The sequence below is a fragment of the Chelonoidis abingdonii genome, chromosome 23 (genome assembly GCF_003597395.2).
Source record: "Chelonoidis abingdonii isolate Lonesome George chromosome 23, CheloAbing_2.0, whole genome shotgun sequence".
Taxonomy (NCBI): domain Eukaryota; kingdom Metazoa; phylum Chordata; order Testudines; family Testudinidae; genus Chelonoidis; species Chelonoidis abingdonii.
This window is the reverse complement of record NC_133791.1, coordinates 9,549,300-9,572,706: the sequence shown is the minus strand read 5'-3', so window position 1 is coordinate 9,572,706 and position 23,407 is coordinate 9,549,300. Positions and strand designations below refer to the sequence as shown.

Here is a 23,407-nt window from a genome sequence, read left to right as displayed (position 1 = left end):
CATAAGCAGAGGCAGCGGCTCTGCAGCTTGCAGGGGAAAGCGGAGCAGCCCCGAAAAACTTCTTCTCTTCCCTGGTCAAACTAGTGGGGAGGGGGTTCGCGTTGGGACCCACAGCGGTGTCCAGTTGGTGCAAGCGAGGGGAGGGGAGAGAGAGAGCAGGAGAGGGCAGGGGGCGCGGGGTGTAATTGTCATTATTAAATAAAGAAAAGCAAGGAGCCAGGTCTCCTTGGGCGAGGGGACGTGTGGCGGGGAATCCTCCCGCGTGATAGGAAGGTGGGTCGATCAGGGCTGTGGGGGGATCAATACGCGTTTTAAACCAAAATAATGTCTACGGCCGCAGAGACTTCTCCAAGATGTCAGGTATTAGTCCAGAGGGGCAGATCTCCGAGCAGCACAGCGGCTCCCGGGTCTACGGTGCATTAGCCTCTTGGTGGGAGAGGGATCCCAGACAGCTGTGCTGGGGAGCCAGCGGAGGAGATTTGCTAGCAGGCTCCTCCGGGGGATACTACCCGCCACCTCCTGCACCCGAGCGCAAAAGGTGCTGTTGCTGCTGCTGCTACTGCTGGCGCATTTCATCCAAACTCCAGCCAGAGCGGGGGCAAGTTGCACCGGAGACATCAGAGCCACTGTGCTTTGGAGAGGCGAGGGCGCACTGGGAGCGCAGCGGCACCATGCCTGCTATCAAGAAGGAGCGACTTGACAGGGAGGAGATGGCCCTGGCTGCCTTTAACCAGCCCATGGAGACCTTACCTGACTATCTGGCCCCTTTAGCGGCCGCTGCCATCCCAGTGGTGACCCCCCACCCTTCGGCTTACGACCAGATCTTTGCCCACCACCACCGTGCCTACCTGGGCTTCCCCGAGACCCACCACCCGCACCACCCCCATCACCACCTCCCCGAGGACCTGATACTGGAGCGCTTTTCCTCCATCCCGGATTTCCAGCCCTTCTTTGACAACGGAGAGCCATGCATCGAGGTGGAGTGCGGGGAGAACAAGGCGCTGCTCTACATCAGTAAGTTATGCCAGGGCAGCAAAGGACCCTCCATCCGGTACCGGGGAGAGTGGCTCACCCCTAACGAGTTCCAGTTTGTCAGCGGCAGGGAGACCGCCAAGGACTGGAAGCGGAGCATCCGGCACAAAGGTAAGGGCATGGCTAACATTGCCCCTCGGGTAGGGGTGCCCCTTGGCACGGCCGTCTGCCGCGCACACCCCTCTCCCTAAAGAGCCAGGCATTGTGAAAGCGGGAGAGAGGCTGATGGCGTGTGAGCATTGGCGGGGGGGATCCCTCTGGGATCCCTGCCCCTCTCTTTTTAGTGACACCCCCTCCAACTATCAGATTCCCCCCGATCCCGGGCTCTCCTGCGGGGGACGGGAGCTTGGGGATCGCAGAGAGGGAGGGGAGGGGAGTTCATCCTGCTGAAGAAGTTTCATTCAATGTGGGCAGAGGCTGAACCAAGGAAGGCTGGGGGGAGACGTGTGAGGGGAGCTGGGTCTTGTGCCAGCGCATACAACTGACTGTGGATTAGAAGGGGGGAGGGGGATACCCTTGGTGGGGTTTGGGCACTTTTCTCCGCACCTGACACAGCCACACCGAGTGAGGGGAACTCGGGAGGCCGCTGGGTGCGCGGCACTTCGAAATTCACAAAAGGTTGCAATTGGCGAACGGAAACAGCCCAGTAGCCGGCATGGCTTTGGCGAGACAGGGCGGTTGTTGCTCGGGTGCAGGCCGGAGCGGGCAGCGCTGGGGTGAAGTAAGTGCTCGCCGGGGGCAGATTTTTCCTTTTGGGGGGTATGATTTGGGGGGGTGTGTATGTGTGTATAGTTGTGGTTGTCTCTGTGCATGCGGTTATGGCTCGCTGTGTGTGTGTGTGTGTGTGTGTGTATAGTTGTGGTTCTTGTCTCTGTTTAGAGCTGTGTGAGCAGTGTGTGTGTAGTTGTGGTTTGTGTGTGTGCGTTCGCGCAACTATAGCTGTCTCTGTAGTTGTCCTGTGTATAGTTGTGTCTCTGTGTGGTGCAGTTGTGTGTGTGTAAGAGTGTAGTTGTCTCTGTGTTTATCGCTATTTGTGTGCATAATTGTGGTTTTCTGTGTCTATGTATTGTTGTTATCCGTGTGTGGGTATAGTTGTGGCAATGTGTATGGGTCGTTGTTATCTATGTATGTATAGTTGTGGCTGTCTTTATCGTGTGTGTGTGTGTATGTGTGGTATCTGTGTATATAACTTACTGTGTGTATTCTTGCTATCTTTGTGTGTATAGTAGTGGCTGTCTGTGTGTAGTTGTCTCTGTGTTTGTGTACCTGGCTGCATGTGTTTGGAGAGGAGGGGGCGAGTTTGGAAGTTGTGAGTGCTTGAAGCAGAAATGTGCCGGCTTGTCACTCTGTAAATGAGGACAGGCGCCTCGGGGAAGGAGGGGGCGGGGGGTTCCTCCAGCCCAGCAGCTGGGTGGTGCGGGACCCCGACGGCTCTGCCTTCTGCTGACAGCTGCCCACTTCCCCCGGCGCAGCTGGACCCGAGCTGGGCAGGTCCAGAACCCGGGGACGGCGGAGAGGAGCGGCGGGTGTCTCCGCAGGTGGAGAGCTGAGGACTTGGCTCTCCCTGGACGCGCTGCATAGGGAGGCGGAGCGGGGGGAGAGGCGGAAAGACAGTGTCAGTGTGACATGTAATTAGCTGAGAGCTGGAGGTGTCAGCCCAGGGGTCTGAAGAGCCATTAGGAGGTGACTGACACCTCGCCTTGTTTATTGATCGCCAGAGAAGAGGGGTATAACTCCAGGGGCCGCTCTAATGATTATTATTCGCCTCATTTTTTATCACTGGGCTCCTGGCTGTCTTCAGGAAATCTCAGTCCCTCCAGGGTGAGTCAGGAGGACTGAGGTTAAATGGATGGAGGAGGGAAGGGGGAGAAGCTGTCTCGTGCTGCCTTGTGGTTTGCATTCAATGGCTCCTCCGTAGCTTTTAATTGCCAATCCATCCCTTGCCCGTGTCCAGAACGGCCCCGGGGTGGTGTGTGCGAGGTGGGGGAAGGGGGTGGACATGCAGGGCTGGAGCGCCTGGTTGTTAGCTTCATTAGTCATCTCTGCAGACTGCGAGAACGTTTTTAACAAGGTTAGAAGGAAGCTAATGAGGGCTGCGCTGGTGGTTCTCTGCCCGATTTCTACAGGGTAGAAAGTTCAGTTAAGGTACGAACATGAGCCATGTCGGGTGGGAACGGGAAGAGAAGGGCTCTGGGAGTTTGCATGGAAAGATCCGAGCTGCTTTTTCTGCAAAGCCATTTATTTGTTTTAAAAAACCAGTGCTGTTTCTTTTTCTTCTCCTCTGCATCCAGGGAAAAGTTTGAAGACTCTTATGTCCAAAGGAATCTTACAGGTACATCCTCCAATCTGTGATTGCCCTGGGTGTCGAATTTCGTCTCCAGTGGTAAGATTATTGCTAAAATATGTGTTTTAGTCAAATCTCCTCCTCACTCTCTTTTTTCCTATTTTTTTTCTTTTCCTTCTGTAAACACGGAATTGTGATCTTAAAGGGCTAGGGGTGTCAGTCCCTGAGCCTTCTCCAAAGTGCTGTTTTGCACTGCGAGCATAGCTGCAGTCTTGTTAAATGTCAGAGGAAGGGGGGGTTGCAAACAGAGCAGCTGGGCAAAGCAGTGCTTAACCTAAAGGATGTAATGCAGAGTGTGCATGTATGATTGACCAGGGGAAATATCACAGCTATGCAAACTGCAAATCATTCACCAGCTCCAGCCTCACCCCCGCTTTGTGTGTGTGTGTGTGTGTGTGTATTTTCCGGAAGGGTAAAGCAACTGAAACAAAGGAAATTAAAAGTACCCACATGTTATCAGAATTCTCATGTTTTGCAAAAGGTTTAGATAAACTTGAGAAGGATTAACAACAAACATATCTTGGAGCTACCACCTATGTTGTTTTTTTTTTATAACATTCTCATCCTTGACAGTGATCATTGTTTTTATTGCTCTGTTTTGCTTCACCTTAAACATTGAGTTCACAGTGCTTTCCATCCCCCATCTCAGTATTTCTTGGGAACTCTTAAAATCTCATTATGTGTGACATCAGGATTTCCATGGAGAAGATGGTGATGTCATAAATACAGAGTGTTGCGGAATCAGAAGTGTGTCTTGCATAGAACTAAGACATTAAAAATATGTGTAGCTGGGATATCTGTGTTCATGATAAAGATACAGTTACAATTATTTTCATCAGTTAAAATCCTGTTTGGTTCACACAACTAAACTAAATACTGGAGTTGGAAGAATCATTGTAACTGAATGCATTTTTATAATGAGAACTGTGGAAACAAATGCTATTCGATATATTTTTTTAATCCAGAAGGATATTTTTTCTTCTGTTGTCTTTATGAGGTCATACATGGTAAATCTCCCAGAAAGTAAAGTATCTTTATTTAGAATCCCAGAATTTAAATGATTCCTCTGTGTATATTCATATACATCTGCATGTTTAAATGAAAAGTTGCTTAGAAAAATGTTCAGTAAGTGGCCTGCAGAAGTCAAAGCAAATATATAATCTATATTTGTAACTTAACTCTTTGAGCGCATATTGTGCTGTAGCTGTTTACACTGAAAAAGTCATCACAGAACAAAATCTAAAGATACTATTTATCTCACTATATATTTTTTCATTACTATCTCACAATTAGTAAGTCACATAGGTTGAAATCCTGGCCCCACTGAAGTCAATGGGAGTTTTGCATTGTACTTTAATGGGGCCAGGATCTCACCTAGGGTAACCAGATGTCCCAATTTAATAGGGACATTCCCAATATTTGGGGCTCTGTCTTATATAAGTGCCTGGTACCTCCCACCCTTGTCCCGATTTTTCACAGTTGCTATTTGGTTGCCCTAATTTCACCCATAATGTTTACTACCATGAGTAGTCTCACTGACTTCAGTGACACAACTCACAGTAGTAAGCACTATGCTGGGTAATTAGTGTTTACACGTTTGGGCCCTTTGTGCCCTTTTTTTTTTTTTTTTATTATTGACACTACAGATCAGAGAGGTTCCTTTACTTTGGTCCATGGATCAAGGTGTCTGCAGAGCACTTGCTGATCACATGATGGCTGCTCATTTCCAGCTGCTAAATTGCATTAAAAGACAGCTAAAATGACACTAAATACTTTCCTAAGGTTACTTTTCTACATAAGCAATTGCTGTTGTTGCCTCAGAGATGCCACCTGATTGCAGTTGGGAGGGGAGTTGTTTTGGAGATGATCTCCATGTTAAAATATGGTCTAAATATGAAAAAGTTAAAAAAAACTTCTGATATCAATGGAAATAGAAGCTCATTTAGTATTAGGAAAGGAAAAGAAAATCCGTCTTGATGTGTCTCCCAGCCCCTTCTCCCAGTGAGATGAAGGAGGAAAGGTTCTGACAGCAGAATAACCTTTATTCTGGATTATTTTAGCACAGCAACTGGCTTTTATTTTGTTTGTTTTTGTGTAGCAATCAGCATGCTCTTGGCATAATTTTCCTTACTTTGAGTGTAGATCGTGCTATGAGAAAGCTAACCATTATTTTCATAAGCTTGTTAAAACCACTGAGTATGTTGTAGTATTCCAGGAAGACAACCTAAAGTTATTAAGAAATGACTGAAGTGAAAGATGGAGATAATTATGTTTGATGTGTCTTAATACAAGTCCTTTTAAAATAAAATGTTTGTTTCCTTTTTAGAAATTAAAATGTAAAAACAATGTACTTATATAGCATCTTGCATAATAGTGTCTCAAAGCACGGGCAAACTCTCATTCCTTTAGCCTCACCACATCTCTGTGCACTAGGGAAGTGCCATTATCCTCATTTTAAAGATGGTGTAGCTGAAATACTAAGGCCATGGCTACACTGGCACTTTACAGTGCTGCAACTTTCTCACTCAGGGTTGTGAAAAAAACACCCCCGAGTGCTGCAAGATACAGCGCTGTAAAGCGTCAGTGTAAACAGTGCCGCAGCGCTGGGAGCGCGGCTCCCAGCACCGCAAGCTAAACTCCATGAGGATGTGGAGTACGTGCAGCGCTTTGAAGTTTCGAGTGTAGCCATAGCCTTAGATGTTTGAGCTCTTTTGACAGCCAGGACAGAAAACATTTTTGTCCCCCTTCCCCTAAAAAAGTCTGAGTGGTGCAGCACCCTCTGAAAGTTGGAGTCTAGGTCGATCACCATGTTTGCCTGCCCTTAGAACCACCTCTGGGTTTGAGGGTCTGACTTTCACCTGCAGCTCCCAATGACTTGATCTGGATTTCTGGATGCCCAATACCTTGGAAAATCAGGCCCCGATCCCACAACAAGATCCATACAAGTGGCCTCCTGTGTTCCCATAGAACCCCACAGACTCGAGTGGGATTCTGCACAAACACAGGGCTATACTTGGTAGATCTCATTGTAGGACTGGATCTTAAGTGACTTACCTGAGGTCACATGTAGGAAAACTGCATCAGAACGAAGAACAGAACCTTGACTCCCAGACCACCCTTCCTCTGCTGAAGGGCAACCTTATCGATGCTAACTTTACTCTTCTTTCTACAACGCATGAACAAAAAAGTGAGTGACTATCCATGGACCAAATCCCACTTGCCTTACTCACATGAGAGGTTCCACTGGCACTTTACTCTCCTTTGTCAGGCAAGCATGATTTGGCTGGTTCTCTCTCCAGTGTGTACTGGCAGTTTCACATGGAATCTGGAATCCCCTGACAGGGCGCTGTAGTATTTGCATGCACTATATATTCAAAGCAATTATACTAGGAAACAGTTAAGAAATGGGGACAATTTATCTTTCCTTGTCTGATGACTGTGGTTTAAGAATCAATGAGAGCAGGGGGCTCTTAGCCATCCTACACAGAACTTACTGTATTTTATAGATATAGCAGGAAAGTGTGAATCACACCCGTGAGACCTGGGTCCCTCTGCTATGCTTGTATCAAGAGCATGCAATGAAACTGAGGGCCTGATACTATCCAGGGAAGTTTATACTGCTGGGAATCTGGTGTAAATGAGAGCAGCCTACTGTCAACAGGAATGGGCCAGCCAAGCTCATGAATTGTTTTTGAAATGGGGCAGAGCCAGCTGCTTATGGGTGAGTTACTCCTGCTGGTGCTGCAAGCTGAGAGCATAATAGCCCAAACACCTGGCCCTGGCCCCGGCCCCACCCTCCCTTATGCAAAGGTTACATTTAATTTATCCAACCCTTCTACCCTGTCAAATCGAATTTGTAACATCAAGAGCTTTAATCATAATCAGTGCTTGCTCTCAAGGCCCCTCTGGCTCCTTTTGGGGTCTGATAAGGGAGGATTGATTTGGAAAACAAATTGCATATGGCCATGGAACCAGTTTGCGAAAGCACCTCTAAGGAGCTGGAGATTTTTACCTTGGGCCTGAACCTTTTACCAGCTGCTGTAAAACCGTCAAAAGCAAAATCAACCCAGCAAAAGGAAAGCAAGACCCCTTCCCCCCCCCCCACCATCTTGGGCGGGGTTGACAGAGGAACGTGGCCAGCCATCGCACATGAGCTCCTGTCTGCAAAGGGGTCAGAAGGGGTCATTTTTCTCAGGGCATCTCCCGACCTGGAATGTGGCCTGGCCTCCTAAAGAGGATCTGCACAGCCCTCTCCAGGGCATGGGTCTGCAAGGGAGAGCGCCAGTGTGTGTTTAGCAGGCCACTTGGTTGGTGCCTTCGCAGCTAAGGAACCGGGCTGGGACTTCTGATGTGGATCCCCCCTGCAGGGGGGTTGTAATGGGGGTGCCCCCCACACCCCCGCATTAGCAAGGGGGAGGTCACACACACAGAGCAGCAGCAAGGAATGCGGCTCGGCTCCCTTCCCCCCAGCAGAGCCCGGATCGCTCTAGCTTCCCCCCCCTCCCCGTCGCAGCTCGTTTGCTGCAGCTGCAGACGGCGGCCGGCGCCTCGGCTAGTTCTGTGACCGACCGCTGGTTTCCTGCGAGGCGGAGGAGGAGCAGCCGCGTCTCGCCTGCTGCCTCGGCGTCTCCTCCCTCGGGCAGCGGCAGCGGCTCCCCCTCCCCGGGCGCGTCTCGGAGCCTGACCGGGGCATCAATCAGAGCCGCGCGGGCCGAGCCCCCCGGGCGCGTGGGGAATCGGGCGGGGGGCGGGGGGGTCACGCCGGGGCTAGGAGAGGGCAGACGGACAGACGCATCCCCCGCCCTGGTTTGTGCCTGGCATGGACACAGTCGCTTGCAGGCAGAAAAAAGCTTTGCCATTAGGTGAGTCCGGGCGCTGCACAGGCCTGTGTTCCCCGACCCCCCTCCCCCCGCTTTGCAATTAAAGGGGGCTGGAGCTCCGGATTTCATGCATCATTTCTAAATCTTCACGGTTAAGGAGAGTTTGCATAGGCCTTCACCCCTGTTTTTCCATGCACCCTCTGTGTTTGCGGTTAAGGAGGGCTAGACCCCCCCCCCACACTAGGTTCATGTACCCTCAGTCTTTGTAGTTCAGATGAGGTTAAATTGCCTGGGTCTCTATCCCTGTGTTTTGCTGCACATGCAGGATGCCAAGAAGGCAGAAAAATCGTTGCAGGCAGGAGACTTGTAAATTGCACACTTAGATCTGTACCCTCCATTTACACGGATCCCAAATATTTTCAGTTAACAATGGCTGAAATTACAAAAGGCCCTTTGGTGCATTCCAGTGCATTTCAGCTATGAACCATTTTTCAGCATTTCTCTTTAGTCCCCTTAAACTTTCCTGCACACGCACAGTGCCAGTAACTCTGGCTCTGCAATTAAAGGAGCCCTTAGACTCCATAGGGTTGTGCTGCTCTTGGTGGTGATGAGTGGTTTTTCTGGCTGTGCCAGGCCCCTGAGGAAGGCCTAACCTGTTCATAGGGGATAGTCACCTTAGCATAGGGTGACCAGGTGTCCCAATTTTATAGGGACAGTCCTGATTTTTGGGTCTTTCTCTTATATAGGCTCCTATTACCCCCCACCCCCGTCCCAGTTTCTCATGCTTGCTGTCTGGTCACCCTACCTTAGCAAAGTGGGGGAGGACAGGATTTTGCAGAGGCCAGCACTAAAATCTCTCTCAGAGCAAAAAGGTTTAGATTTGTAATGTCCAGGATTGCATGCCCAGTATAGCAAAGGGGAAGCATTTTCAAGCATGGATCTCATATGTTTGTTTCCATCACCAGTGTGACCCTTAGAGTATTTTTCATAATGGTCTGAGCCAGGCTGCCTCTGAAAATGTCTTAGGATTTAACATGGGATTTTCTTTCTTTCTTTTTTTCAGTTCTGTCTTCTCACAGCCAGGGTTTCTCTTTGAAAGTCTGCCTTACCTACCCTGGGTTTGATGGGCAGAGCACATGTAAAGATGGAAGGGCAGGCTTCTTAAAACCCTGTCGTGGCATAGGTGCATTAAAACAAAAAAGAAATCCCAATAAAATATATTTTAAAATCCCTCTACCTCTTTTCTTGCATGCCAGGGCTCATGGTAATTGTGCATAACTTGTTCAGTGACAATGATACTTCGTTTGTTCACTGGGGCCCAGTTTTGCCGTTGATTTGATAGACATAGAGGGTGTTTGTTTTGTTTCGTTTGGGGCTGGCTCTTGTCATCACCACACAATTGTGTGTGAGGTTGGAAAAGATCTAAATTGTTTTTTTTAATTTAGAAACAAAGTGTGTGGGGTCAGTTAAATTTCCCATTGTTAAGCTCAAAAGGTGCCGAGAAACATGCAGTGTTCCCTAGGTCAGAGGCAGTGGGGTTAGTAATACAGCTATACAGGGGTCCTGAGATGGGTTTTCCTTCGATCTATCCAAGTGTGGTCAGAGCCACTCTCCCTACGTACCCGGCAGAGTAACTTGCGTCGTCTGCCCTTGGGATGGAGACGAATGCTATGCGGTGCCTCTGTCAACCTGAAGGGGTCAGAAGAGAGTAGCCAGACTGGAAGTTCAGCCCAGCTGTGATCCCTACTGTTGGCTGCGGGGCTGGAATGTAGCTGATCCAAAGCTTGGGGACTCATGCATGAGGTGAGGCTGTTCCAGTGAAAATCACCTGTATAGGACTTGCTCAGTGTCATGGCTGCTTTCCTGGGTGCCTTCATGGGGAGGATTGAGCCTGAAAACTTGGTTTCAACTGAATGGATTGGCTCTTGGGCTCCAATGTGAGTTTTGGAGTGCACGGATCCTGGGGTTTGCATTCAGGGAGCTATTTTCAGCTTTGCCTTTGTGTCCTTGGAGATTCCCTCGTGACTGTAGAAAAAGCCCCTCTGGGAAGCACATTTACACACATTTTATTCCTGGCGGCCCTTGGCACAGCTTGCTGGTTTTATTTGTGGTTTCATGCTGATGAAAAGTGTTGTGTTTAATCCAGCACATTTTAGTTTAGTTAGGTTTTGTTGTTGAATTATTCAGTTTAGTTTAGGATTTTTGTAGTTGATTTATTTAGGGGACGTTTAAATTGCATGCATTGGACCCGTTTTCTGAGCCTGACCTCCAGCGTTAACCAAAACACTCCCGCAGCCCCAAAGGTTCAGCCGATATATGCCTCTCATGGACAACCCCCTTCAGGGAGGAGTCTGAGGAAAAACACTATGCTATGCCGCTGAGAAGAACAAGAGCGACTTTGCCAGACCACTGTAGAGTTAAGTCTTCAACCCCTAGCCCCAAGACTTTCAAATGCAGAGGCTGTGAGCAAATACACATCAGCTGCTCTTGTGGCAGTGAGAGAGCAGGTCTCTAAACTTGCTGGGTCCTGGGACCTTACAGACATCACAGAGCAAAACCTGTAGCTTGAGTTGCACCTAGAGGTGAATGAGAGAACCAGTGCATACCTGGAAGATGCTGCCTGTTAAGTGGGAAGCTGTGTTCTGTGCTAGCAGTTACTCCTGAGTAGGCTTCAAGGCCAAACCTTGTGCAGAATGCCTTACAATTGCTCTGTTATTGTCCATTTGCCTTGGAGATTTTGGAAGAAGGTGTTGCATGGATGAGACATTTAATTATTTTTTGTATATAGAAGTGTAAGGGTAAGAGCAATGGGGTGGAGGGAACTGGTGCGTGATTTAGTTTTGCAGATTATGAAAAGCGCTCTGAAAAGGAAAACATTAATTGGAGCACAATATGGAGAGTGAATAGTAGAGGTGCATAAGCTTTCCCAGTCTAGGAAAATGGAGTTAACTTTCCGGGGACACTAAAGGGTACAAGGTGGAGGATATTTACCAACCTGGGTAAAAATGGGAGCTGTAATGCAGCTACAGTCAAGATTGCTGCTGTTCTAGGGAGTAAAGAAGCAAGGTGGATGCCTGTGGGCTACTACATTGCGGGGCTAGGAGCAGGGCCGCCAGGGACTTAATGGGGCTTGTACATAATGAGTCAGAGTAACCCTACTTGGTGCTGGGGATGGGGAATTCATGCCTGAGGTCAGAGGCAGGATGGCAGGCAGTGTTTCTGCTGCTTCAGGGATTGTGCTTGGAGACGGTAACTTTAATTTCCAGCAAGGGCTCCGTAAGGCTTGTAGATCAAGTGTCTGTGCCCTCTTCCCTACCCCCCAAGCATAGTGTAGTTTGTCACTCTTGCTTGGCGGCATTGTGCCCCTTGGTGGATTTTCTGCACCAGGGGAGTGGGTGGTCCTACACCCTGGCTTATACCACCAATAAGCGCTGGAGTGGATTCAGCCCAGTAGGTCAGAAGACGCAAGCTAGGCTTTGCAGTTAAAGCTGCATGACCGGCAAACTGTGGAATCAAGTTTAAAGACACTCCAGTGAGTTTGGAAAAATCTACCAGTCCAAGGAAAAAGAGTTAAATGTAGAGCAGAGATAGGTAGAGCTAAATAAAAGCAGCAAAAGCAACATCATCTTGTTAGGATTGTGTCAAGGGCAGTGTAAAGGTGAGATAGGATAAGTAATTTTGCTGTCAAAATTATTTAGAGATGTCATTAAACTGCTTGGGGCAGTCTCTGCTGCCTCAGGGCACAGACACCTGGTTTTAATTTGCAGTGGTCTGTGTCCAAACCTTCTGACCTTAATCAAAAGGATCAGTGCTCGTTTGGAACCTGTTGGCAAGTGCCTTTAGTGAACAAGGAACCTAACCTGCAGAACTGATGAAGGGACCAGAATTAATTCCCACAGTCTGTATTTTATTCTTTTCTTCCTGCGCATTTAAATATAAACTGTCCTCTGTTTAAACTGTGTAGCGATGATGCATTTTTATGCTATGTTCTGTAATGGGCTTGTAAGGCAGGGAGAGTGGAGAAGCAGCATTCTTTGTCATAGCCTTTTGAAGAGAGCCCTTCTGTTTTTAATATACACAAAAATAGAGTAATGTTTGATGGGAATTATACACTCGTCTTTGCCCTCCACTTCTTAGGTATTGTTCTTTTTTTTCTTTTACTGTCGTCTTCTGTTTCTCCTATGCATAGTCTGTTTCCTTCATCCACAGGGCTGGCAAGCTTCTTGCTACACAACAGATGCCATTGCTGAATCTTGGTTGGCAGCATCGTCTCCTCCTCCTCCCTTCTTCTCCACCCCCATCCTCCCCCAGAGAGAAGTGCATCATCTTCACCAAGCCAACAGCCTGAGAAAACCCCCTTCCCCAGCTCTGGGCCCAATCCTGCCAGGAGGTGATGCACATCCTTAGCTCCCACTGATGTCAATGGGAACCTTGCAGTATTGGGCCCTCTGTCACCAAATCTGCATCTTCCAATTGATGGCACAGAGAGACGTTTCACTGATTGTGCTATTTATCGCTGCATGAATCACATGTGGGTTTGTAAGTGAAATTGATGGCCGTCTCCTTTAGCTTCTTTGCTTCATCCTTCTGCTGCTCTCACACTAAGGTATCTCTCCAGTACACGCTACCCCCCACCGGGGAAATGCATTTCCTTGCTCTTATTTTTGGCTGTGTTGTTTTAACAAAACCAGTGAGAGCAGAGAGGAAATTACACTTTCCCCTGGGTCGTAAATATAATCTGATGCAGGATTTTGTTGTAACATATCTCAGAAGGTGGATGGAGGGAATTCCCAAACCTGGAAGGAAAAAATCTTACCCATATTCTAGATCTAGTTAAAGCAGAACTTTAGCTGTTTTTGCTTTATTTTGCATTTACACAGAAAGCTGCAAAATAGGGATGCTTTGGTGTGCAAATGTGCCCTGCTCCTTGATAACCTTTAATAATCATAATATATAATATTGTATATTGTCCTTGTATTGGGTATCCTTCATTTTCAGGTGCGTTTGGCTAGATCAAGGGTTTTCTTTCATCTCTAACATCTCCAGCCAGGGCAAATGCCCATAGGATCCTCATCAGCCTAAGTCAAGAAGACAGGTTCATTGCAAGCATACTCTCTGGCCTGCAAGAGATGCCTGTTGCTTACTCTGCATGCAGGCTGGATAGACATACTGAAAGAGCAAAAAGAAATATCATCTCATGTAGATGCATAACTCTTTCTATGCCCTGGGCTGTATAAGATGGAGGGATCATTGTTTCCCCCTAAGATTTGTAGTACAAGTAGGGGAAAGCCAGGAAATGGTAGCACTGTCAGTGTGTGCAACAGAAATTTGGAGAAGTTGCATCTAAAGGGCTGCACTCTTGATTGTTTGCACAGAGAGGTCTGAGGGCAGAACGTAACCCCAAATATGGATGATGATATAATTTTAGACCGGGGCTCACGTAAACAGCCTTGACTTCAGCAGGGTGCTTTCCAGAACACGGTGTGTGGGATTAAACCCTGAGTTGCAGCTGGGAAAGGACTGAGCATCTCTGTGTGGGCAGCAGGTAGGGGTAGAAACTGAGAGTGTGGTGGTGGTGCTACTCCTAATGGCATTCAGTGGACACTCTCGGAGGGCTGAAAGCTACTGTTGTTTTGTGAACTAATGGCTCACCTATGTTTGTGCTATTGCAGCAGGTTGAGATGATCACACAGCAGCTTTTGTTAATGCGAGGCTTGTCTTAGAACTCCAGGCTTTTCCCATTTGCTTGGATAACGCTGCTGCTTTTTCACACAGCATAGGATCTTTCTTTTTCTCAGTACAGTGAAATAAAGAAATAACCTGAGGTGCCTAACTGTAGTGGCAAGAGTTGGGAGTCAGGACTCCTGGGTTGTATTCTAACTCCAACACTGAGTCACTTTGTGACCTTGGACAAATCTCTTAGGCCCATGCTTTCAAAAGCACCCTTTAAATTGGGGTGACTCTAATTTTGGTGCCTGGTTTTAGACAGTTAGGGTATGTCTACACAGCATCTGGGGAGCAAGTTTCCTAGCCTGTCCACAGGCGTGTGCTAGCAGGGCTCACATGAATGTGCTATAAATAGTTGTGTAGATGGTGCTTTACTGATGCGGCTTGGGCTCTCAAGCCTAGGGGGTGAGGTTGATATACCCTAGTAGGATAGGATTTTTCAAAGGTACTGAACATCCAAAGCTCTCATAGAGGTCAGGCCCTTGGTATCTCGAGTTGGGCACTCCAGACTAGTGGCCACTCTTAAAAATATGGTCTTTGATCTTGCCTTCCTGTGCCTCAGTTTACCACATTGCAAACTAGAAACCATTAACAATGCAGAATTACGTCACAGCGTTGTTATAAGGTTTAATCCATGTTTCTGGGATCTTTGGATGGAAGATGCTAGAGAAGCACCTGTTACTTATTTATTTTGCGTTCAACATCTAGAAGGAAAGACCCTTCCTTGAACAGTTTCCCGTGATTTAAGGAGCAGAAAAGCAAAAATAATTTTCAGTGCTAGAGGAGAGAATTTAAGAACTTTTGGCACAGAGAATAAATCCTCCTTGGAAAGAGTCCTGTCATGATATGGCAGCAAAGGAAGTCATGTGGGTGCCTCTAATTGGGTCTTAACTCAGTGTTTTCAGAACTTATTTTAAAACAGCACTGGGATTTTAAATAGCTCCAGTTAAAGCAGGCCACTTAATTGCCACAAGTTCTTTTAGTATAAAACTTAGTAATAAAAGAAAGAAGCATGCTCTGCTGGACAGCAGGAAGTCAGTCCACTGCCTTCATGTTCATGCTTCACCTCAGGAGTGTATATCCATCAGAACTCCTCCCGGGCCTTGCTGATTCAGAGTTATGGGTCCATTCCCCTCCAGTGGCGGCAACAGTTCTGCGTGTGTCTGCCCATCCAATTGCAGAAACTCCCCTGTAACCTCCTCCTTTCTTCTTATTCAGAGATGAATGTGATAGGTGATACTCAGCTCTGTTGAAGCTGCATTTGCCATGTTGCTAGGGCAACCAGAGATAGCGCCTGAAGACAGGAAAGGACAGGCGTTCCTTTCTGCTACTGTCTGGAGCATCAATGATTGAATGAGATTAGATGGAATTAGATAATCCTGAAATTCACAGTGGTTTGACGCCAGACCTTTATTAAATAAGTAAAAGTACCAGCCCCTTATAGTAAAATGAATTCTCTCAGATCAATAACTTTTCTTCCCCTAGTATCTCCTGCAGTCTGGGATGCTCAAGAGCTTTTTCTTTACGGTGGGGGTGAACAGAACAAACATACTTTTTTTTCAGAGGGGATTATGATACCAATTTGCCTTTTATCTCCCCGTGATGACTTACCCACTTAACTCTAAAGATCCCTTATAAAAAATACTACAGTGTTCTTCATTGATGGCTCAAGACACTCCATCTTTCACTATGTTATTCAAGCATTATAGGCCAGTATAGTCCATACTGTAGTGTTTTAGGGTAGGTTTTTAAAAGAATGGAAAATAAACGCTACAGTGTGAATGCCGGGGGACCCATCTTTGGTTCTGTGATTTTACAGCGCCTAGCACGATGGAGTTCTGCCCAATGCCACTATATACCTACTACTAGAACTTCTACTAAATTGTGATCTGAGTTGCACCGGTGTCAAATGTTCACTACAGTGTGAATACATCACCAAATTCTGATCAGAGTTAGATTTATACCAGTTTAACTCCATTGATTTCAGTGGAGTTTATCCAGCTTCAGTCTGGAATGGTGCTGATCAGAATCTGGTCTGGGTCAGAGAATGGAGCCTAACGAACCATGGGAAGTGGCTCAGTATGGTCCTTCAGAGTATGCCTGCACTGCAGTTAAACACCCACGGTTGGCCCGTGTCAGCTGACTTGGGCTTAGGCAGTGGGGCTGTTCTACTGTGGTGTAGCCATTCGGGCTTGGGCTGGAGCCTGAGCACAGGACCCTCGCAGGGTTCCAGAGTCCCAGCTCCAGTCTGAGCCGCAACTTCAGAGCACTGTCTACACAACTACTTTTAGAGTGCCCCACTAGCCCAAGTCTGTGGACCTTGGCTGGGGGGGCTCACTGATCCGGGCTGTGTAGACAATCTCATGTTATCGTCCATATACAGCTCCCAGGGTCATCAGCAAGGCCTCTGTGCAGATCGGGGAGAGTGTGTGGTCCTAAAATAGTAAGGAAGTAGTTTGAAGCATCACCCAGCACTAGTGGGGTAACCCACGCATGTCTTGTGTTATCACTTTTCATACTGAATGTTAAAAGTTTCTCTCTCTCTCTCTTTTTTAATTCTGAAATTGACAACGTGACTTCAAAACGTTTTAGCTTAAATACTCTGCTGGTGTGAATGGGCTTGAAGTAAGAGGAGCTGAGCTCATTGGCACCAGTTGAGAATCTGTTCCTATGAAATCTTCAATGGCTCCCAGATGCTACAATAATGAGTGTCTTTTTGAAACTCTACAAGGATGGAGATGCTCCTCTCCCCGTTGGGTACAGAGGGCCACATTCAGCCTTGCTATAAGAGTCTGTAACTCCATTGACTTGCTTAATATCTTGTTAATACTTATCACATTCAGAAGGCCAAAAAGTGAAGTATGAAGTATTTGGGGATATATACCCTGTAAATAATTGTGCGTGCCCTTTCCCCTAAGGGTCTAATCCCGCACACCGTTATTTGAGAGTAGTCTTGATGAAGGACTCATTATGGGGTCAGGCCCTAAAGTCCCAACATGTAAGCTTAATACTTTGTCCTTCGAGCCGCAGTGAAATTTACTGCAGTCAGCACAACAGCAGGGCTACAGAGAATGTAAAGGAGAGAATATTGTTCCTTTGCACCTAAGGATCTTACTTATTTGAAAAGCTCTTGTTCCTGCCCTCCAGCAGGATTCAAATTTACTGAGGCCAGGGTGGGAGGAGAGATGTCTGTTCAAACTTTGGAGGCTCTGCTCGTTTTCCAGTGGGCAATAAAGCCATGACCACCCACAGATATAAGGAAGTTGGACATTGAAATCTGTCAGCACCCAACAGGAGTAAAAGAGCATCAAGATCCTCATCTGTCCTGTTTCTCGCCAGCCTGGTGGTTTTGGCAAATGAGATGACAAAATGTCCCTCAGGGAAGTGAAGTGAAGTAACTCGTCCAGTCCGGTTGTGTCGCATCCATTCCAGATTGCCCAATAGGACTTGTTAGCGGGTGTGAAGTGAAAGAACTCAGGTGTTCGTATTTGTTGCAGATGGAAGCTTCAGGTGGGCTGAGCAAGGTTCTTTGTACACTGATAAACTCAAGGACCATATTCTGTCTAAACTGACTTGTGTCCAGCCTGTGCAAAGTCCAAGGAATTGGAAAGGATGTAAGTCAGTACAGAATCTGGCTTGATAACTTTTTTGGCAGTGCAGTAAGACCACGCATGAGCTCAATATGTAATAAAGTCTACGTATCAGTTGCTTCAGTGATTTCCCAGGTTTGGAGACCCGCCTCCTCCACCTGAGGAAGTCCCTCAGACCTGACAAAGGAAACCTTTGGTATGAGGTTCATATTCAGCTTTCAGTTGCTTGAAATGTTTTAAATTTTACCCCAGAGAAACCTTCCTTAATTTGCTAGAACTGTTCTTTTCCTTTCTCTCTCTAATGCAGTCTTGGTGCGTGATTTCACCCGCCTGCCCAAGAACTGCATTATACAAATGCTTGTTGTGCGTCTGGATGGGGGCAGCTGTAAAATGGAAGGATATCATGAACTTGACTACTTTGGGCTCTTCCGTGGAGTGGGAGTGGGATCCAATCTGATCAGTGCTGGGCATGCAGCAATGCTTGAGGGGTGTTCAGATACAAGGTTTTTGTTTGGGCCCATCTCTACTTATTACTAATCCAGATATAACAGATGCCAAATTATGGGCTGGCAGCTGGCAGAAATCCCATGGGGTGTTCCCATGGACAAGAGATTGGAAACTGAAGCCAAAATATGACCATCTGTGCTCAGCGTTTCTTTACGCGAACCTATGTAAAAATCTTGCCTGCATTTCAGGATAAGCATTTTGCATATAGCGGCTTCACCATCTTGTAAAAAAAAAAAAAAATCTGGTGGTGATTGGAGCAGATTGGGAGTCAGGAGACCTGGTTTTTATTCCGGCCTCTGCCAGGGATGAGTTGTATTGCTTTGGTCTAGTCACATAAGCCCCTGTTTCAAAAGTGGCATCTTACACTGCTTAAGTCACGTGGGCCTTGACGTTCAGAGGTGATGAGCAGCCAAAGCTGCCTTGTCACCTCAGTTGGGGTTCTGAGGTGTGCGGTGCCTCTGAAAATCAGGCCCTAGTTGTCCAAAATTACAAGCCACCTTTGCAAATATGGACATTAACTGCTCTGTGCCTCAGTTTCTCCATATATAAAATGAGGGTAATTCCTATGGAACATCACATGGGAATTGTGACCCTTAGATTCATAAATTATGAAGCCAGAAGGGATCATTGTGATCATCCAGTCTGACTTCCTGTATGACACAGGCCATTGGACTTCTCTGAATTAATTCCTATTTGAACAAGAGCAGCTATTTTAGAAAAACTTCCAGTCCTGATTTTAAAATTTCCAGTGATGCAGAATCCACCACAACCCTTGGTAAATTGTTCCAGTGGTTAATTACTCTCACTGCTTAAAATTTGCACCTTATTTGTAGTGTGAATTTGTCTAGCTTCAACTTCCAGCTATTGGATCTTGTTATGCATTTGTCTGCTAGACTGAAGAGCCCTCTATTATTAAATTTCTGTTCCTCATGTAGGTACTTAGACTGTGATCAAGTCACCCCTTAACCTTCTGTGTTAAACTGAGCCCTCTCCAGTTTATCAACATTGTTCTTGAATTGTGGACACCAGAACTGGACACAAGTATTCCGGCAGCAGCTGCACTAGTGCCAAATGCAGAGATAATACAATCTTCTACTGCTACTCAATGTTCCCGTTTGTACATCCAAGGATCGCATTTGCCCCTTTAATCACCGTGTTGCACTGGGATCTCATGTTAAGCTGGTTATCCATCGTGACCCCCCATGTCCTTTTCAGAGGCACTTCCTCCCAGGATAGAGTCCCTCCTCTTGTGATTATGGCCTGTGTTTTTTGTTCCTAGATATATGGTCTTACATTTGGCTGTATTAAAATGTGTATTGTTTGCTTGCGTCCAGGTTATCAAAGGATCCCAATTGCTTTGAATCAGTGACCTGTCCTCTTCATTATTTACCACTCTCCCAATCTGTTTGTCCTCTGCAAATTTTCTCAGTAATGATTTTATGTTTTCCAGGTCATTTATAAAAATGTTAAATACTGTAAGACCAGCAACCAGTCCCTATTAGGACCTCACTAGAAACATACCTGCTCAATGATGATTCTGCATGTACTGTTACATTTCAAGATCTGTGAGTTAGCCAGTATTAACTCCATTTAATGAGTGGCATACTGTTTTGATATCCTCCTAATTTCTGAATCAAAATGTTGTGTGGTACCAAGTCATATATTTTACAGAAGTCTAAGTATATTACATGAACACCATTTCCTTTATCAACCAAACTTGTAATCTCATCCAAAAAAGGTCTCAAGATCTGTTTCCAATAAATCCATGGTGATTGGCATTGATTATATTGCCATTCTTTTATTAATCAAATCCAGTATCAGCCACGGCATTGTTTTGCACAACGTTGGTCCTATAATTACCTAATTTGTCCTGTTTACCCTTTTAAAACATTGGCAGAACTTCTCCAGTGTTTTAAAACTTACTGAAAGTCAACATTAACAGTCAAGAGAGTGTCTCAGCCAGCTCTTTTATAACTCTTGGGTGCAAGTTCTCTGGACCTGCTGATTTAAAAATGTCTAACTTTAATAGGTGTTGTTTAAATTCCTCCTTAATTACTGTTGGAATAAAAAGTATTTTATCAGCATCATATATGATATGATATGATTACATCAGCTGGCTTTTTCCCAAATTCAGAACAGAAATATTTATTGAATACTCCTGTCTTTTCTGCGTTATTATTATTGACAGTTCTATTGTTTCCATCTAGTAATGGACCAATACCATTGTTCTTAATTAACCAGTCTTTGCAAAGTGGTTTGAAATGCTTTGGTGAACGGCACTGTTGAAAGGCCAAGTGTAGTTTATTTAGAATAAGGAGGAAAAGGCAAGGCATTCACCACCACAAAAACCTGTGCCGCATAGTTACGTTGATGAAACAACCAACTCTCTCAATGTCTCTTGCTCCAGTGTGTGCAACTTAGAGCTCAAGCGGGATTACCCCTTTCGCCTCCTATTGGTTAGTGTTTCTCATGGGTGGTGAGTGGAGCCTCACTTTGGGGAGGCTAGCCCCCGGCTCCACCCCTTCCACACACCCCTTGGCCGGAGCCCTAAGCCTCCCTGCCTCCCTCGCAGTCCGAGGCCCCCTCCCCCTGCTGCAGCCAGAGCCCCGAACCCCCCTGCCCCTCTTGCAGCCCGAGGCCCCTTATCCCCCATGGCCTTAGCTCCAAGACCTCCTCCCCGTGTCCCCCCGTGGCCTGAGCACCCCTGCCCCCCCCACGTGGCCTGAGTCCATCTCTCCTCTGTGGCCAGAGCCCCGAGACACCTCCTTGTGGCCCCCTCCCGCTGCCAGAGGAGTCCAGGCCAGCTGGAGCCTGAGGGCCCCCCCCACCTTCTTGGAGGAGCCCTGGGCTGGTTGGAGTCCCTGCAGCTGCGCCTCCCCTCCGCAGACCTCAAGTCACCCCATGAAAATTCAAAAGCTGCTCTTTTCTGGAAGAAGAACCTGAGCTTTTGGCATGCCCCAGGCAGGTTCCGGAGTGGCTGCGGAGGTGGTATGTGTTACTCAGACACATCCCCTGATCATCAGTAATCTCCCTGGAGTCCAGAGAGTTTACTCATGAGCCCAGGAAGCTGAATAACACATGCCACCTCCTCAGCTGCTCCGGAACCTGCCTGGGGCATAATAAAAAGCAAAATTTCCTCCTGCCAAACCAACAACTGGGGTCCCGTGGCAGCGGCTGCCCTAGGGGAGGCAGATTCTCCTCTAGCCTATTATACCCGCTGCCCGTGGCATTTATATAAAGAGAAACCTGGCTTGTGGATCTGCTGGTGGGGCATTGGGCTGTTGCAGAGGGAGTGTTACTTTCTCTTTGTCTTCTCGCAGCAGCGCATGCCACTTGCCAAATGGTATGTTTACAGCTTGTGGGCTGGGGTAATGAATAGGAGCGTTGGGCTTCAAAAAGCCTCTGTGGCTTTCAGATGAACACCAAACCTCCTTTCCACACCTGGATGCTGTTCTGGCCTACAGTGCTTGTGTGTCTCCTTTGTTTGTTTGCTCCCGATCTTGCAGTCAAGTCATCCTGTTTGGCCGCCAGGTTACAAAGCAGGGCGGTACGCGAATTATCTAAATAACTGATTATGTACCTCCTTAAACAAGCAAATCTCCCATCCCTCCATGTTTGCTTTAACCATCCTGGAAGGGTGTCAATAAAGGGTTATGTGAGTGGGAGAAATACTTGGCGTGTGATGCATCAGTAACTAGCTTTGCTGCTTATTATAATAACCATCAGGAAATATCTTGTCCTGCGCTCCCCTCGTGGCAGAACCTATAATCACCTGTGCAGAGAGGCATCTCTGATATTGGCTTGCGTTGAGATGCTGTCCTGTTAGCCATGGTTGGCATGAAACATCTTGATATCCTGCAAGCTGTGAAACTTGACGTATTTTAAGACAGTAATAAGAACAGTGTCGGTCCTCAGAGTTTCCTGGGAATGTCTGTCAGCGTTGCAGCTCTTGGGATCTACTGATGAGTCAGCCTGTTCCCAACAGGCCAAAGAGTAAAACCAGTGGTGCCCTTGGCAGCAGATCATTCTACCATGATCAGAGAATCCTAGTAATTAGAGCAAGAAAAGATGTATGACATCACCCAGTCCAGCCCTCAGATCTCTGATACAGGCTGAGGACTTTCGTTGTTGTTAGTTGTCATGTTTGTGAGCTCCATGCTTGTGGAGGGAGGCTGCATTGTCAGCTGCAGGAGAATGAATAAAGTAAAAGTTAATCGCACTTGGATCCATAGATCTCAAAGTGTTGGATAAAGAAGGCCAGTAAAATGGGGAAGCTGAGGCACAGAGAAGTGACTTGCCCAAGGTCGCCCAGCAGGTCAGTGGCAGAGCTGGGAATAGAAGTCAGGTCTCCTGAGTCCTACGCTGTTCATTAGGCTACGCTCCCTCTGTGCGAAAGCCAGTTTATCCTCGGATCATGTATGCCACATCAACAGCACTGCAAACTTTCTCCTCTTGTTTCCCCCTTTCTGACCTGGAGTGATTATCTCGAGAGGGGGCATTTGGTCTTCATGGCCCATTGGATCCTTGCTTGTCAACTGAGACAGATGACAAGGAATCCCATTGTGGTGACGCTTTTGTGTGTGTATGTGGTGTAGACGGCCTATCCACAAGGAATTGGGCCAAGACCAACAACTCATTGTGCACAGGTCATGAGGCAGCCATCTGATGGCTACTTCAAGCACTCCCAACCTGGATTGGATACAACCCAGCCACCGAGCAGAGAGAGGAGCGCTGCCTCCCCATCACTAATGCTCTGAGCTCTCCTGCTGGAAGTGGTGTCAGGTTACTGGCTCAGATCTTTGGGGTCCTGCTGAGCTGGGCTTGACGCAGCACCTGAGAAGGGAGGTGGTGGCAAAGGTGGGTTCTCTATGTTCTCCTGATCCTGAAAGGAGGTGGGGTCTAGGTTGGTCCCACCAGTGTGAGTTGCAGCAGCCTCAGGTCTTAAGCAGTATTTAAGTGGTGCACAGGCCATGGGTTGGTGCTCGGCACAGGGTGAATTTCACCCTCTGAGAGCCCCATTTGTCCCACCAAAAATGCAAAGGGCATATGGACGTCTATGTTAAATACTGATTTCCAACTTGGACAGGGGGGAAGCTAGCGAAAATTGCTTGTTACAGATCTCTGAAAACAAGGAAATAGTGCTAGTTTGTCAGTTTTGTGTGTGGCTGTCTCTGCATTAACCCATCAAACAGGAATATATGGCTGCTTGCCTACAAACAGATGACGGTTTTTTTTTATTAATATTGCCACCTCAGAAATGTTACGGGGCCCAGCCTTACAATAACACAATACATCTGGTTTATATCAATATAAGCTTTGATCTAGCTGTTAGGATCACTCTCATGATTTGAATATTTAAATATGTCCATGCATATGAAAATATGATT

General features: G+C 47.0%; 1 protein-coding gene across 2 annotated transcripts in view; it reads left to right on the top strand.

The window, feature by feature from the left end:
* Positions 1-581: 581 nt before the first annotated feature.
* SAMD11 (sterile alpha motif domain containing 11) overlaps positions 582-23,407 on the top strand; it is a 181,106-nt gene continuing 158,280 nt past the window's right edge. Inside the window, exons 1-2 of one of the 2 annotated variants that reach the window (XM_075060202.1) lie at positions 582-1,143; positions 3,324-3,415. In XM_075060202.1, coding sequence (XP_074916303.1) covers positions 672-1,143; positions 3,324-3,415 — 564 coding nt within the window. In that variant the 5' untranslated portion in view covers positions 582-671. The remainder of the gene's footprint in view (positions 1,144-3,323; positions 3,416-23,407) is intronic. The other variant, XM_032779953.2, reaches the window with a different exon arrangement.